Source organism: Diabrotica virgifera, chromosome 7 (genome assembly GCF_917563875.1).
Source record: "Diabrotica virgifera virgifera chromosome 7, PGI_DIABVI_V3a".
NCBI lineage: Eukaryota > Metazoa > Arthropoda > Insecta > Coleoptera > Chrysomelidae > Diabrotica > Diabrotica virgifera.
Window position 1 is genome coordinate 208,989,963 of NC_065449.1, and position 18,445 is coordinate 209,008,407.

Below are 18,445 nucleotides of genomic sequence, written 5' to 3' on the forward strand. Positions count from 1 at the left end.
CCCTGTAATCTTTTATTAAGTCAAAGTAATCATTTAGGTTGTAAACGCATATAGTGGAGTCAATGAAGGTTTTCACCTCCGATTTCGTTGAACCTCCATCGATTTTCATGAAAATTGGTAAGTATGTAGAGGATACCTCAAGAAACAAAGGTGACATGGTGCCAACTTGCGCTTTTGCCCTGGGGGAGGATGCCACCCCTTCTCGGGGGTGGAAATTATTTTATTAAAAATAATACCACTAATCGATAGAGGGACAAATTATAAGTAAAATTTGTTATATAAAGTTATTCCAATAAATCAATAGTTTTTGAGTTATTAAAGATCAAAAGTTTTGATTTTTCCTGAAAAAAATCCATGATTTAAAACAGTTTTTCATAAATAACTCAAAAACCATAAGTTTCTTCAAAAAAGTTGTTGTACCAAAATCGAAGATAATATAAAAATAAATAAGCTCCTTATTCGAAAAATCCTTTATTACACATACAAAGTGAGTTATATGCAATTGAATGTATATTTTTTTTCCGCGAGTACTCAAATCTTAGTATTCAAGCTTAAATAACAGGAAAACGATGCACTTTGTTAAATATAGATACTAAACATTTTAATAAAGTACTTAAAGGTAACTATCAAAAAGCTATATAAGAAGTCGATAGCATCAAAATTAAGCAATTTATGATGGAAATAAGAGGACCCTTTCAGATTTTTTAGGGAAGAATGAAAAATGAAACTTACGTCATTTCCACAAAAATTAAAATTTATAGTAACCCATTCAACACTTTATTTATTTTAACATAAGTAATACCTTCAACAATTTTGACCGGTTTAAAATGCATATTTTTGAAAAAAAAATACGATTAAAAAAATTAGAATTTTTCAAATTTTCGTGAATTTCATTTTCTTTTGATAATAACTCCAAAAATACTCGATATACTTAAAAATTGGTAGAGAACAAAATTTTATTTTTAACTTTATTTAAGCTTTTTATTTTTTTAATATTTTTTTACAACAAAAAATAACCGAGATAGAAACATTTAAAGTCTAAATTTTACTGCGAGAACCATGTAACCGGGGCCCTTTCACCTTGTATTTAAAAAAAAATAAAGAATTTAGAAAATTATGTTTAATACAGTGTTATAGTCCTTTTATTTAGCTTTGTAATGGTTTTTGGATAAATCTCATATTTCAAAAATTAACGGAGGTATTTAAAAAAAACCAATAACATTTTCTTTGAAAAAATTTTATAGCGGAGATTTTGTATGTATACAGGTTCTGGGAAGTCCAATTAGTCGTTTGTTGTAGGAGATACGAAAAAAGTTTATTTAGGTGAGATTGGGGCATAGATAATATCAGAATTTAAATACATTTCCAAATATACAGGGCCACCCATATTGACAGGGTGAAACAAAATTATCTTTTGTTTAATGGAACACCCTGTATATTTTTACATTTTTGGATTCTCCTCTATGTTTTATTTCTTAAAATATCAGGTTTTGTGATGTTATACGAAGTAGTTTAAAAGATAATTACGTTTCTTTTTCAAATTTCATAGCAATATTCACCCCCTGTATAATTGTAGTGATTTGACATCAGAAAATCAATTTATGTTCAAGTGATTTTTAATATATTATTGTCAAAACTTATTAATCTAGCAAAACGTTTAATTTTTGCTAATACAGGGTTGGTCGAAACTCAATGAGTGTTTTCTCAAAGTTTGAGAGTATAAGTTTTCTCAAACGGAGCAGCCTGTAATGCCTGTAATGAGCATTGTAATGAAATGCTATTGTATGGCACTTTATTATTTCCCACCCTGCCAGTGAGAACTGAATTTATTTTTGAAATCCCTAACTTTATATATTTAATTATTTTAAATATTGTAAGCGATTAAAAAACAATCAAATTAAATTGAAATTGAATAACCAACCAGTGTATATATTCCACATTTACTTCATATTTAACGTAGCCTGTACCATAACATTGCACAGATTATTATCCCTGTATATTAGCAACGATATACCATGAATGTGAATTCATACTTGAGAAATGTCCTATATCCAGTCTCACAAAAAAAGGGATTCCTCAAACATAATATATACGTATGCAGACAAAATCAGCCAAAATGATTTGCGATATCTAATGAAAGGTATGTTCCCTTTGTTTGTAGAATTATATTTAATTAGATTTGCTTTAATTACTAAAATAAATAAATTTTCAATTATATTTTATGTATTTGTGGAAAAGGAAACCTAGCATTAGCGGCCACATTTCTATAACGGCCAATTGTTTTCTATTTTTAGTGGCCGTTATTGACAGGTTTTACTGTACCAATATTATTTTATTAAATTATGAAACATTATTTAAATAAAAAATTTATAAACTTGATAAAAGAAAGTTTGCTTAGAATTTACTCCTCTATCTAATTATGGGGTTATTTTTCATAAAATAGTGTTCACCCATGAGAAGGGGTAACATCCACCCCCAGGATAAAAGCGCAAGTTGGTACCACATCATTTTTGTTTCTTGAGGTATCCTCTAACTACTTATCAATTTTCATGAAAATTGATGTAGGTTCAACGAAATTAGGGGTGAAAACCTTCAGTGACTGCCTTTTTGGAAATATAAAAGAATAATTTTTTTCGTGATTGTCGATTTGCTAATTTTCTGATTTTTGGTTGCTATAAGGTTTGAAAAATTAATAAAAATTATAAATCATGCACATAAATGTAAAAAAATATTTATTTTACTTAATTAAACGAGATTGCTTGAGCCAGAATACTGAAATCTGCATTTTTATCTTTAAAAAAAAAGGTGGATTTCACCCCTAAAATGCAGAAAGCGCAACTTGGTGCCATATCACTTTTGTTTTTTGAGGTATCCTCTAATTACTCAACAATTTTCATGAAAATCGATGAAGGTTCAAAGAAATCGTGGGTGAAAATATTCAGTGACTACACTTTCAGAAATATAGAAGAATAAGGTTTTCGTGATTTTCGACTTGTTAATTTTCGGATTTTTGGTTGCTATAAGGTTTGAAAAATTAAAAAAAAATGTAATTCATGCACATAAATATAAAAAAATATTTATTTTTCTTAATTAAACGAGATTACTTGCGCCATAATGCGGAAATCTGCATTTTTTACAATTTAAAAAGTAGGGGTGTATTGCACCCCTAAAATGCAAAAGCGCAAGTTGATGCTATATAACTTTTATTGCGTGAGGTATTCTCTAACTACTTACCGATTTTCATGAAAATCGATGAAGGTTCAACGAAATAGGAAGTGAAAACTTACAGTGACTGCACTTTCAGAAATCTAAAAAATAATTTTAAAAAAAGGGGTGTATGTCACCCCTAAAATGCAAAAAGCGCAAGTTGGCACTATGTCACCTTTGTTCCTTGAGGTATCCTTTAACCACTCACCAATTTTTATGAAAATCGATGGAGGTTCAACGAAATCTGAGGTAATAACTCATATCCACCTTCATTGACTCCACTAATAATTGTATCAAGCGTGATTTTAATTTATTTTTGAATTTTTGAATATTATTTTCATTTCTCATATCATGTGGCAAACGATTGTAAAATGTAGATCCTCCAAAATTAGTGCTAGTTTCAAAAAGAGTTGTGGAATGTTTATAGTGCGGCCGATATGTGAAACAATTGCACATTTAATGATACAAGCATATAATTTGGACCACATATACTACACATATAAAGGTTCAAACTTAGATATGAGGCCATCTCAGATTTTGCCTTTTACAAAAATGGCGGGCATTCAAAATGGCGACTATACATATGTGTTTAATAGTGCCATAACTCTTGAACGAAAAGTCCGATTTCAACCAAATTTGGCATATAGGTTCTTTTTTGATTTACAAGATGGATGTGGTGAACCAGAAGAATCAGTTTACCAAAAGTTGTGTTTTTACTGGTTGTTTATGTAAAAATATGTTTTTTTTCAATTTTTTCCCTCTGTATATATTAATTTTTCAAAAAGGTAATACCGCAATTGAAAAGAGCGTAAAAATATTTTGTAGAAAATATTTTGAACTTTTTAGTTATGTTAATTACCATTTAATAAATGCATAACGTATCTTCACATATACCTATATGTAGCAGATTCGTGCAAATATTAAAAGAATTATTGTGAATTTAATGGTAGAATCATATAATTTGGACCACATATACTACACACATCAAGGTTCAAATTTAGCTATAAGGCCATCTCGTATTTTACCTTTTACAAAAATGGCGGGCATTCAAAATGGCGACTATACATATGTGACTAATAGCACGATAACTTTTGAACGAAAAGTCTGATTTCAACCAAATTTGGTATATAGGTTCTTCTTTTGATGTGTAAGACCAAGGTCGTAAACCTAAAGAATTGATTTACCAGAAGTTGTGTTTTTCTTAATTTTTATGAAAAAACATGTTTTTTTACCAATTCTTTCACCCTGTATATATTAATTTTTCAAAAAGATAATACCGGCGTTGAAAAGAGCGTAAAAATATTTTTTAGCAAATATTTTAAACTCTTTAGTTATGTTAATAACCAATTAATAAATGCATAACGTATCTTCACATGTACCTATAAACCTATGTGCGGCAGATTCGTGCAAATAATATAAGAATTATTGTGCACTTAATGCTAAAGGCATATAATTTGGACCACATACACTACACATACAAAGATTCAAATTTAGATATGAGGCTATCTCAGATTTTGTCCTTTACAAAAATGGCAGGCATTCAAAATGAATCTGCCGCACACAGCTACATGTGAAGATACGTTATGCATTTATTAAAAGGTAATTAACATAACTAAAAAGTTCAAAATATTTCCTAAAAAATATTTTTACACCCTTTTCAATGGCGGTATTACCTTTTTGAAAAATTAATATATACAGGGTGGAAGAATTGAAAAAAAAAAACAACATATTTTTATATAAAAAACAGTAAAAACACAACTTCTGGTAAACCGTCTCTTCCGGTTCAAAACCTAGATCTTACTCATCAAAAAAGAACCTTGGTGCCAAATTTGGCTGAAATCGGACTTTTCGTTCAAAAGTTATCGTGCTATTAGTCAAATATCTACAGCCGCGATTTTGAATGCTCGCCATTTTTGTAAAAGGCAAAATCTGAGATGGCCTCATATCTAAATTTAAACTTTTGTATGTGTAGTATATGTGATCCAAATTATATGCTTCTACCATTAAATGCACAATAATTCTTATAATATTTGCACGAATCTACCACACATAGGTACATGTGAAGATACGTTATGCATTTATTAAATGGTAATTAATATAACTAAAAAGTTCAAAATATTTCCTAAAACATATTCTTACGCTCTTTTCAATGGTGTTACCATTTTGAAAAATGAATATACACAGGGTGAAAAAATTGAAAATTAATTATTTACATAATATAAAATAGTTTTACATAAGAAACCAGATAAAACATAACTTCTGGTAAACCGATTCTTCCAGTTCACGATATCGATCTTGTAAATCACAAAAGGAACCTATGTAGCAAATTTGGTTGAGATCGGACTTTTCATTCAAAAGATATCGTGCTATTAGTCACATATGTATAGTCGCCCATTTTGAATTACCGCCATTTTTGTAAAAGGCAAAATCTGAGATGGCCTCATATCTAAATTTATACCTTTATATGTGCAGTATGTGTGGACCAAATTATATGCTTGTATCATTAAATCTGCAATTCTTATAATATTTGCACGAATCTGCCGCACTATTATACACGCTTATCAACCTCCCGTGCCTTGTCGGGTAATTATGATAGTCAGAGTTGAGGGTAAAATTTTGAAATTTAGTTTTAACATGAATAATATACTTATAAATAATATAATATAAAGCATGGAAAGTCAACAGTGTGTGTTCTTGGTAGCAAGCGTAGTTACTGTACTGTACACCCTACTAAATTATGTTAAACAAACGCCTCTGGCTACTACCAGTAACGTACGACGGGAGAAAGTGGATGGTTGACCCTTCCCAAATTCTACGTCACTGGTGGAAGTGCTATTTTAGTACAATTCTTCGATTCTACAATACTTTCTATGGAAATAACATACCCTTCATTCGTGACAATAAAGTTATCAGTTTTAGAGATATTTGAAGTTAAAAACAAAGGAGCAAAGTACATTATTCAAAATAGCTGTGCCGTTTCATGTTTAATTTCAGATATTTCGAAAACGAATGACTTTATCTAAATTGTAAAATCTAAAAATTATGCAAAAATAGCAGTTCCGTCAGTGGTGTAGAATTTGGGAAAGGTCAGCCAATCACTAACCCTGTCGTACGCCTCTGGTAGTAGCCGGAAACGATTATTTAACATAATTTAGTAGGGTCTATAGCACCTACACTTTCTGCCAAGTATGACACGGATATGTCAAATAGTTTTAAAGTATTATTTTTTTTTTATAATTTATTCTTTATTTAGAACTTTAACGCTCTATTTCATAATAAAGTTAAACTGGACTTTAAATTTAAAGTTGACTTTAACTATAAAAATTGCATTGTTAAAGTCAATTTTAAACACTTTAACTTTATTATAAAATCAGGCGTAAGAACTATTATTTGTAAATACCCGGTACTTTAAAATGATTTGACATATTATCCTTATCATAGTTGGCAGAACTGTACACAGTGTTTACACTGTACACTGTACACCAGGGGTGGGCAAAAGCCGGCCCGCGGGCCGGATCCGGCCCTTTTGCTTACTTTTTCCGGCTCGTTGAGAAATCCCGCAAGCAATTTATTTAACCCGTGAGCAGTCGCACCGTGAGAAAAAATCTCACATTTTATCCTTTTCCTTCCGTGGTAACTTGATGAAAAATTTTTCCACATTACTTTCCACTCGTAAGTGCCTCGAGGAAGATCGTAGTAATGCGTAGAAATTTTTTTTTATTTTTTTTTTAATTTTTTAAATTTTTTTTTGTGGAATTTATGGTTTTGGTGAGAACTTATTAGCTTTAAAATTGTTAGAAATACATATTGTTAACATATCAAGTAAATAAAAATATTATAAAATAGAAATTTGATTTAAATTCGTATTTATTGTGAGATTTTTTTCTCTGCGCGCGACTATTTACGTTACAGAAGTGAGCGCGACTGCTCCCGGATTAAGAGCATACGCGCAATGCTTTTTAAATGCATTATTTTTTTTAATCCTGAGAAAACTAATAAGTATTTTTGAAAAATTTAAACGCTGAATGAAATATTACATTATTGCCGAGGGCCGAAAGTCACTGAAAACTTCTATGTTTATTTTAATAAGTCACAGGGGTAAAAAAAAGAGAAAATTTAATGTGTCTTTTAATTTCAAATATCTTATTTTCAATCATCAAGGGATTTTCGGCCCTCGGTAATAATGTAATCTTTCATTCTGCGTTTAAATTTTTCAAGAATATTTTAGTTCCCTCAGGATTCGAAAAAAAGGAATGCATTTAAAAAGCATTGGTCCGAAATTTTGCGCTCTTCATCTCTTTTATGCGATTTTGTTGAAATCAACAGTATTAGTGTTCGTAGTGTTCAATGAAATGAATCTCTACCTTCTGCTTTTCTTAAAAGCATCTGAGTTTAACCTGGTCCAGGCGCGAATATTTTTCGGCCAGGGTATTTGTCGTCTACCAGGACCCTTTTCCTTCAATTTTACCTTTCATAATCAGCTGCTGCAACAACTTACAACAACGTACTTATCATTTCTAAGTATGTGCCCTTTCTTCTTGCTGTCTTTCTCCTTTTAATGATGGTCGAAAGTTCTCTGTCTTTTCCCATTCTGTGAAATATCATTTCGTTTCTAATATAATCGGTCCATGGTATTTTCAAATCTCTCCTAAAGAGCCACATATCAAAAGCTTCCAGCTTTCTCATTAAGTCAGCATTAACAATCCAATAAACAAGAGTGGAGTGGATATACAATTTTTATTATTATCCCGGTTTTTTATAGGGTTCTCCGCCTTCCGGTTCCCAGTTTCCAGCTTCGTCCGTCCGTCGTTGCGTTCGCCAGGGTAAAGGTTCTTTTTTGGCATTACCTTCTGAATGTCACACAGCTAGGATTGTTTCGGCCCTCTTCTCTTCTTCCCCTTGGCGTCAATTTTAAAATCTGTTTTGGCAGCCTGTCGTCGTCCGTTCTTTCTACATGACCATACCAGATCAGTCGTCTCCTTTGAATTTCGTCAATGATGGTTGACTTGACATAACGTTTTGCCATTCGATATCAGATTTGCAGATTGAATCTTTGGTTACTCAGAAATTTCCTTATCTTCATAAAGGCTGCCCTTGAATTTCTAAATTTCTTTTTTATCTAGATTCTTGTTATGGCTTAATATAATGGACCACATTCAAAATTTCGTAATTTTACTGGGAACAAATTGTTCGCATGTACACCCACACCCCAACTATGACAATTTATTATTAATATTATCTATTACTAATAGTCAAATGTATTTGTCCAAATGCTTTAATATGATACTTATAGTATTTTTGTCAAAAACATTTCTTGGGCAGAAAAAAACCTCCACCAAAAACATTAGCGTGTGTGCAGCGTACATGCTGGGTATAGCTCTCCGGCCCGGGACCATTTTGAAAATTTCATTTTGGCCCGCGCTTAAAAGTATTTGCCCACCCCTGCTGTACACCCTACTAAATTATGTTAAATAATCGTTTCTGGCTACTACCAGAGGCCTACAACAACACGGGACAGTGAATGAATGGTTGGTCCTTCCAAATTCTACGGCACTGACGGAACTGCTATTTTAGCATAATTTTTAGATTCGTTAATACTTTGGATGTAAATAATGTATTCTTCATTCATAATTTCAAATATCTCGAAAACTAATGACTTTATGGTTACCAATAAAGAGTACACTATTTACATAGAAAGTATTGGAGAATCCAAAAATTGCACTAAAATAGCAATTCCGCCAGTGGCGTAGAATTTGGCAAGGGTCAGCCATTCACTTTCCCTCATAGTACGCCACTGGTAGTAGCCAGAAACGTGTGTTTAACATAATTTAGTAGGATGTACAGTGTACAGTACCTACACTTGCTGCCAAGTATGACAAGGATATGTCGAATGATTTTTAGTAACCACAATGAAATGCAAAGAATTTATTTTGCATCGTAGATTTAAAATGCGTTTATATCAAAAAAGGTTAAGTTTAGCGAGATGAAGGTAGTATACCTTTTTTAAGTAAAAATAATAGTGGAGAAAAAGTTTTGATTTCAAAATTATGTAGAATGGAGGATAAACAAATTGAACGTATTAAATGAGCGCTGAAAGACGTATGTGGCGCCCTCTGGGTAATACATAATACCCGTGTGAGCTGCCCCCCCCCCCCCACTTGCAAAAATTAAAAAACAAATAGCCCTGATTTATGAGCTCTCATATTCCGCAAACTAAAATTTTTGAGCTCGTTCCACTGAGCAGTAATTTGATACTTTAGTGCGGGGGGGCTGAGTCAGCCCCCCCCCCACTACTTAAAAATAGGAATATTGAATCGGTTTTTGCGGCAGAATTACGAGCTATTTATGAGCTCTTGAAATTATATAGTTTCGATTTTTGAGCTCATCCCCTTCACCCCCAAACAACCCTTTAATTGATTTAACTTAAGAGAAAAATGCTGAGAAAACTTAAAACATATGGTATTGCGGATATAATTCCTATAGCTTATATACTCTAAGAATAAACTATTAAATCACGTGCATTTCGATTATTGAGCTACAACCCCTTCGCAAGAAAACCACCCTATCTTCCCGGCTTAAGAGAAAGTTGTACTTAAAATGCATTAAACTAATTATTTAGCGACTACATATCATTGAATAATTTATAAGCATCCAAATTACGCGCATTTATATCAGTAAATTGCAATTTATTTTGTATAGTGCAGTCACTGAAGGTAAAAATCAACGATTACCTTCAATTTCGGTGAACCTTCATCGATTTTCACGAAAATTGATCAGTGGTTAGAGGATACGTCAAGAAACAAAGGTGACATGGTACCACCTTGCGCCTTTACCCTGAGGGTGGATACCGCCCCTTCTCGGGGGTGAAAATTATTTTATTAAAAATAACTGCACAAATCAATAAAAGAACAAATTAAAAGCAAAATTTATTATATAAAGTTAATAAAATAAGTCAATACTTTTTAAGTTATTAAAGATCAAAGATTTTAATTATTCGTGAAAAAAATGCATGTTATGAAGCGGTTTTTCGTAAATCACTGAAAAACTGTAAGTTTTTACAAAAAAGTTAATAGTAGTTTAATTCGTATAGCTTATATTCTAAGAATAAATTCTTAAATCACGCGCCTTTCGATTATAGAGCTACAACCCCTTCGCAAGAAAACCATCCCTTATTCCCGACTTAAGACAGTTGTACTTAAAATAATTTAAATAAATTATTTGGCGACTAGATATCGTTTAATAGTTTATGAGCTCGCAAAATATACGCATCTCAATTATTGAATTGCCATTTTCTTTCTATAGTGCAGTCACTGAAGGTAAAAATCAACTATGACCTTCGATTTCGGTAAATCTCCATTCATTTTCACGAAAATTGGTGAGCGGATTTTGATGCTATCAACTTTTTCTGGAGCTCATTTTTGATAGGTATTTCTAAGTACTTTGACAAGTATTTAGTACCTAAATGTTATAAAATGCATCTCTTTCCCGTTGTTTAAGCTTGAATCCTTAGATTTTAATAGTCGCAGAAACAATATACATTTAATTACCAATAACTTACTTTAAATTAACATTAAAGGGTTTTTCAAGTAAGCAATTTATTATATTTTTTATTAGCTTGAATTTTAGTGATGAACACTTTTTTGTAAAAACTTACAGTTCTTGAGTTATTTATGAAAAATCGCTTTAAAGGCCTGGCTGAAAGACTTCGGTCGATGGCCTTTTGGTACATTGTATCAATAAAGTATGTCTCTCTCTCTCTCTCTCTCTCTCTCTCTCTCGCTTTAAAGCATGCATTTTCTTTCACAAAAATTAAAATATTTGATCTTTAATAACTCAAAAAGTATTGATTTATTTTAATCACATTATATAACAAATTTTGCTTACAATTTGTCCCCCTCTCGATTTGTGGGGTTATTTTTAATAAAGTAATTTTCACCCCCCGAGAAGGGGTGACACATACCCCAGGTTAAAACCCCAAGTTGTTATTGTTAATTCGTGAAAATTAATGGAGATTTACCGAAATCGAAGGTCATAGTTGATTTTTACCTTCAGTGACTGCACTATAGAAAGAAAATGGCAATTCAATAATTGAGATGCTTATATTTTGAAAGCTCATAAATTATTAAACGATATGTAGTCGCCAAATAATTAATTTAAATTATTTTACGTACAACTCTCTTAAGCCGGGAATATGGGATGGTTTTCTTACGAAGGGGTTGTAGCTCTATAATCGAAAGGCGCGTGATTTAAGAGTTTATTCTTAGAATATAAGCTATACGAATCATAGGCGTAAGCAGGGGCGGTTTTGGGGGTTGTAAGCCCCCATTGGGATGTGATTTGAGCTCTATACGCTTAACACCATAGCCCTCAAAGACCTTCCAGTAGTTGTAACCCCCCCCTTTCAGGTAGTTGTAACCCCCCCTTAGGATTATCCTGGTTACGCCTATGATACGAATTAAACTACTATTAAGTTTTTTGTAAAAACTTACAGTTTTTCAGTGATTTACGAAAAACCGCTTCATAACATGCATTTTTTTCACGAATAATTAAAATCTTTGATTTTTAATAACTTAAAAAGTATTGACTTTTTTTATTAACTTTATATAATAAATTTTGCTTTTAATTTGTTCTTTTATTGATTTGTGCAGTTATTTTTAATAAAATAATTTTCATCCCCGAGAAGGGGCGGTATCCACCCTCAGGGTAAAGGCGCAAGGTGGTACCATGTCACCTTTGTTTCTTGACGTATCCTCTAACCACTGATCAATTTTCGTGAAAATCGATGAAGGTTCACCGAAATTGAAGGTAATCGTTGATTTTTACCTTCAGTGACTGCACTATACAAAATAAATTGCAATTTACTGATCTAAATGCGCGTAATTTGGAAGCTTATAAATTATTCAACGATATGTAGTCGCCAAATAATTAGTTGAATGCATTTTAAGTACAACTTTCTCTTAAGCCGGGAAGATAGGGTGGTTTTCTTGCGAAGGGGTTGTAGCTCAATAATCGAAATGCACGTGATTTAATAGTTTATTCTTAGAGTATATAAGCTATAGGAATTATATCCGCAATACGATATATTTTAAGTTTTCTCAGCATTTTTCTCTTAAGTTAAATCAATTAAAGGGTTGTTTGGGGCTGAAGGGGATGAGCTCAAAAATCGAAACTATATAATTTCAAGAGCTCATAAATAGTTCGTAATTCTGCCGCAAAAACCGATTCAATATTCCTATTTTTAAGTAGTGGGGAAAGTATCAAATTCCACTAAAGTATCAAATTCCTGCTCAGTGGAACGAGCTCAAAAATTTTAGTTTGCGGAATATGAGAGCTCATAAATAGCTCATAAATCAGGGCTATTTGTTTTTTGATTTTTGCAAGTGGGGGGGGGGCAGCTCAACACGGGTATACATAATTTTTGGTGGGAAATTTAGGTTTCTCGTTCCAAAAAACTCACACTTACCAAATTTCGTGTTGTTGTCCCATGCCTGTCAGAAAATATTCAAAAACAAATAAAATGAAAGTCTAAATTTGACAACCTGTATTTCGGTTATTATCAACTTTCGTACTAAGGTAAATTAGCTTAAATCGGCTATTTTAAGCTCAAAAATCTAAGGCTAAGCTATGGTCATTCATTACCAAACACCCTGTGTAACAATAATTGCAATTACATAAAACTGGGATAGACAGGTTACTATTCTTTTATAAATTAAATAATTCTGTTTTTGTGCAATATCTATTAAGTGGTTTTATTTTAGCAAAATCTCCAGTATTTTCTTATGTAAATTCAACTCTAAATGGAATAACAACAATAAGAGCTGCTAACGCACAAAATATATTAAAAGATGAATTCGATGAAAATCAAGTAAGTATATTTTGAATTAATTTTTTACCTGCAATATAGTGAAAAGAAATTTATGGAATAAATTAATTTTTTCGAGAGTGGGCGATTTTGGAGACAAATACCGAAAGAGGTAGATTTTTATTTTAAAATTATGATTTTTTGACATAGAAATAGGCGTAACCAGGGGGAGTTTTGGGGGTTATAACCCCCCCCCCCCCATTTGGATGTACTTTGAGCTCTATATGCTTAACACCATTACTATTTCATACCTTCCAGAGACCATCAAGTAGTTGTAACCTTGTAACCCCCCCTTAGGATAATCCTGGTTACACCTCTGGACATAGGTACTAGTACATTGTACATCATATTAGTGACGTTATTCATGTGGGAGTGATGACGTAATCTACAATTTTTTTTAATGATAATAGGGATCGTGTGCTCATTCGAAAGAATATTAAATTATTTATTCAGTATAAATATTAACATGATCATATATACAAGGTAGCCGAAATTATTATGCAATTATAAAATTTATGTAATTTGTTTAACACAAAATATATTCTACTGCTGATAGAAAACATAAAAAATGAGGGGAAGTCTTGGGAGAGGATCCAATATCTACAGTTTATCCGATTTAAGGTCGATTCTCACTATACATTCCAGTTACTTTCCATACCCATTCCATACACCTTCCATTAAAATTCGATTCTCACTATATATACGTCCCGTTTACTTCCTATATCCGTTCCATACACCTCCCATAATGTTAACCACTATTCTCAGAAGCCGTCGCGTTTACTTTCCGTCGCCGTTTAAATATTGTATTTTGTTCCAGTTTGATAGCATTTTATCTAAGTTTTTGACAGGAATACGCGTTGGTATGAGTTTTTATTGAATCCCAACAGTGGCGAAAAGGGTTTAATTATTACCTTTTGCCTAATTGGATATAGGTGAATATTTTAGGACCACACGCATATGTCCCAAAGCATAGAGTACTTCGATATAAACAAACTAGTGAACTTTTAGGGCGAATGGTTTTGAGAATTTATTTGGTCTGGTTTTATAGTTACTAATAAACACGATATGAAGGAATGGGCAAACGATAAATAAAAGTGTTAAGCGAACAAAACATTTATTAACAACAACGAGTTTAATAAATATGCGGAATTAACGATAAATTTTCTTAATAGCGAAAGAGAAAGTTCATTTAATCTAATTATTGCGGAGAACGTATTTTCAGGACGAAAAGAGGAGCACACAATACTAACACCTCGCCATAGAGAGGCTGGCGAGAGACTTCTAAAATTCTATTTAAATCACTGCATTAATATTTTAGTTTACACTTTTCTGCCTGAAAAAGGGATACACACATATTATTCTTCTTTGGCAAAGCGACATGCCTTTTACCCCGAAGAACATATGTCTATTTTATCAAACCAACACAACAAACACTCAAGTTTTCAGAGAATGAATTCTTTCAAACACAATACAGATTGTCCCAACAGATTTACAAGAGAGATTTATACAGGGTGTTTCATTAATAATTGTCCATATGGTAACTGGAGAAACCTTAGCACAAAATACGAAGATTTAACCTAAAACACTTAAATAAAATGTGGTTCCTTACTAAGTTACAGGGTGTTTTATCTAAAAATTAAAAAAATATTTTTGCTCAGAATTTTTTAACTATTTACCGTATCCTTCTCATACTTGGCAGGAAGTATAGGTACTGTACAAACTATTAAATTATGTTAAACAAACGTTTCTGGCTATTACCAGAGGCGTACGACGGGGGAAAGTGAATGGTTGACCCTTTCCAAATTCTACGCCACTGGCGAAATTGCTATTTTAGTTCAATTTTTGGATTCTCCAATACTTTCTATGAAAATAATATACTCTTCATTTGTAACGATAAAGTCATTAGTTTTCGAGATCTTTGAAGTTAAAAATGAAACGACACGGTTATTTTGATTAATGTATTGTGTCGCTTCATTTTTAATTTCAAATATCTCGAAAACTAATCATTTTATCGTTACGAGTGAAGGGTATATTATTTAAATAAAAAGTATTGCAAAATCAAAAAATTACACTAAAATAGCAATTTTGTCAGTGGCGTAGAATTTGGGAAGGGTCAACCAGCCACTATCTCCTGTCGTAGGCCTCTGGTCGTTGCTAGAAACGTTTATTTATCTTAATTTAGTAGAGTCTACAGTACCTACACTTTCTGCTAAGTATGATAAGGATACGCCAAATAGTTTTAAAGTACTGGGTACAAATAATTTTTTAATTTTTAATCATTATGAATCATATCATAAATTAATCAAAATAACTGTACCGTTTCATATTTAACTTCAAATATCTCGAAAACTGATGACTTTATCGTTACCAATGAAGAGTATATTATTTACGTAGAAAGTATTGGAAAATCTAAAAATGGCACTAAAATAGTAATTCCTCCAGTGGCGTAGAATTTGAGAAGGGTTAACCATTCACCATCCCCTGTGGTACGCCTCTGGTAGCAGCTAGAAACGTTTGTTTATCAGTATTTAGTAGGGTGTCTAGCAGTCGCACTTTCTGCCAAGTAGAAAAAGGATACGTCGTATAGTTTTAAAATACTGAGCAAAAATAGTTTTTAAATTTTTAGATAAAACACCCTGTAACTTAGTAAGGAACCACATTTTATTTAAGTGTTTTAGGTTAAATCTTCGTTTTTGTGCTAAGGTTTCTCCAGTTACTATATGGACAATTATTAATGAAACACCCTGTATAAATGCGAATTAATTTAACTGTTGTTTTCACAACACGCGTATTTTTTTCCGGTCTGATAAAATGTGGACTGAAGAAAATTTAATATTATAGTGGATGGAAACAATAATGAAAACTAAAACAATGGTAATCAATAAAGAACTAATGAGATATAAAATAGAAATTGATGGCATCAGTATTGAGCAAGTAATGGAAATTAAATGTCACGGAATTACATTGTCCAGCTACGGAGACCTGGACAAAAAAGTGCGAAATCAAGTACTAGAAGCAAATAGACTGGTGACAAAACTGACATATTAACACTGAGATGAAGTCAAGAATTTATAAAATAATTGTAAGACCAATAATGATATATGTATCAGAAACAAGACCAGGGGCGTGCAGTCCATGGAAGCAAGGGAAGCATTGCTTCCCTTGGTTTCCGTAGTAATGCCGTACCATCTGAGTAAATGAGATAATTTAAAAAAAATTGAACAAACACATAATAAGCAGGATTTTAAGTTGCGTACGAGAATATTTAATTATGTAGTTCAAGCAGCAAGTACCTACCTAATAAGAAAAGACAAACGTATTTTACTCTATTTTTGTCATACAGTAAATAACTAAGCAATGAAATAGGTACCCATACTAGTATAAGCAGCGCTGTATGCTGCATCCTTCCGTACTCGGACCATGATCGTATTTCTACGGTGGTATTCGGAGTTATATCGGCATAATAATCTGATTTTTAAGTTGCTTCTCTCCAGCGACTCAAGCCTATGTAAAAATCATCGGGGTTAGATGGTGAGCGGTGAGTTCAAATTTGGGGCATATCTTTAGCTTATAAGCAGTTTTGTCAATTGCATAGGAAGATGTTTTTGGTGAATTTAAATGGGATTTACCAGCATTTGACAATGACGGGCTTCGTTAACTGATTTTTTGAAAGTATGAAGATGGATTTTATTGAATTATTTATATAAATAAGTACATAGAATTATTTATATTATAAATACTAAATATAAATATTATTTATATAAATATATTATAAAATATGTATTAGTGTTTTGGAAAATGGTGAAAATGTGAAATGTGGGATACAGAAACCATAAATAGCTCGAGAGGATTTTTGGATAGTTTAAAAGATTATTTGAATTTTACTTTATAACTTAGCTTTTTTCAGAAATATTTCCATTCTCAGATAATTTATTTAATGTATTGCAATGCAAGATAAACGAGATTGGTTTCTGTGTAAAAAAATTAGTGTATTTAAAGATATTATTAACAAAAAGAGAGAGATGACTTTGAAAAATGCTCGAATAATATGATGGCAAGAAGTTAAGTTAAGCCTAAAAGGAAACGAATAGGTACGCACTGATAATGTTGGAGATGTCGAATCGTGCTACCGCCAACTATACAATTTACCAGATTTTCGATCAAATGTGTCAACGAATGGAAAATAGGTTTTAAGAATTTTGATGACCTAGACTTTCTTTAGCTATGCAATTTTAATACATTAAAAAAACACATTTTCCTGAAAAACAAACAAAATCTTTGATGCGTCTTTATGGACAATATTTTGACTTGATTTAATTAAGTTCAGAACTAACAGCTTTATATGAGACTGAGGATATTGAGTATTGACACAAAAAATATTGCCAGTGAGTTACTAATATTTTTTCCACCTACCTCTACCGAAACTATACATTTCCTGACCTGATTGTAGGGAGGAAAGGCGTACCTACTTTTCGTCCCTAGGGAGACAAGGTACTTTTACTCCCTAGGGAGTATACCTAGTAGTATCTATACGTTTTATAAAGGATTTTACTTGTTTTCTTTTCCAATTGAATATAATCTGATTAAAGAAATGTCACAATATCCACGTTTGTACAAGGAAGTTATAGACAAGTTTTCGAAAAATGGTAGAAGAACTGAATTACATTATAAATAGGTGTTTTTACAATTTTTTTTATAAATTGCTTCCCCTGTTTCAAATTTCACCGCACGCCCCTGAACAAGACCCGATAAACCACAACACAAAGACTACTGGAAGCGAGACTACTAGAGACGAGAGTACTGAGAAGAATTATAGGAAATATGCTGAGAGATCGAAAGAGCAGTAAAGACATTAGAAGAAAATGTAACGTACAATGTGTAAACGAATGGACACTAAATAGAAAAAAAAGAATGGAATAACCACATAGCAGAATTGGGAGACACGTGTGGTCAGAATTGTTTATAAAGAGGAAGAAGAAGATATTTGATGAATATAATATTTTAATTCCTTGGCAACAGCCGGTCAAAGTAATGTTGTCTTTAAATGTATTATCGCTGTATTTTTGAAGTTATACTTCTTTACCGGCGATAGAGAGTAAATTTTTATATGGGAAAACCTAGCGACCGGGCGCATGCGCATTATAACTTTGTTCTGATTGGATGTTCAAATGACATGTCAAAAATTATTCAATATGGTGACTGTGGCACAGCTGTAGTTAGATTATTTATGGTTGTTGCGTTTTAAAATTTGTGTGAAAAGAAACAACAAACAAAAGTTAGTTAATAGTTATACTGCCTTTTTAAATAGTTTTCATATACCTATATTTTTGGACTTTTGGACTATTTTGGACAAGGAAAACTCATTCTAATTTGGTA

General features: G+C 32.1%; 1 protein-coding gene across 1 annotated transcript in view; it reads left to right on the forward strand.

Annotated features, from left to right (window-relative positions):
• The window catches only part of LOC126887933 (ATP-binding cassette sub-family C member 4-like), a 239,916-nt gene that overhangs the window by 166,869 nt on the left and 54,602 nt on the right, over window positions 1-18,445 (forward strand). The window contains exon 12 of the mRNA XM_050655871.1: window positions 12,966-13,072. Within this exon, the coding sequence (XP_050511828.1) occupies window positions 12,966-13,072 (107 nt within the window). The remainder of the gene's footprint in view (window positions 1-12,965; window positions 13,073-18,445) is intronic.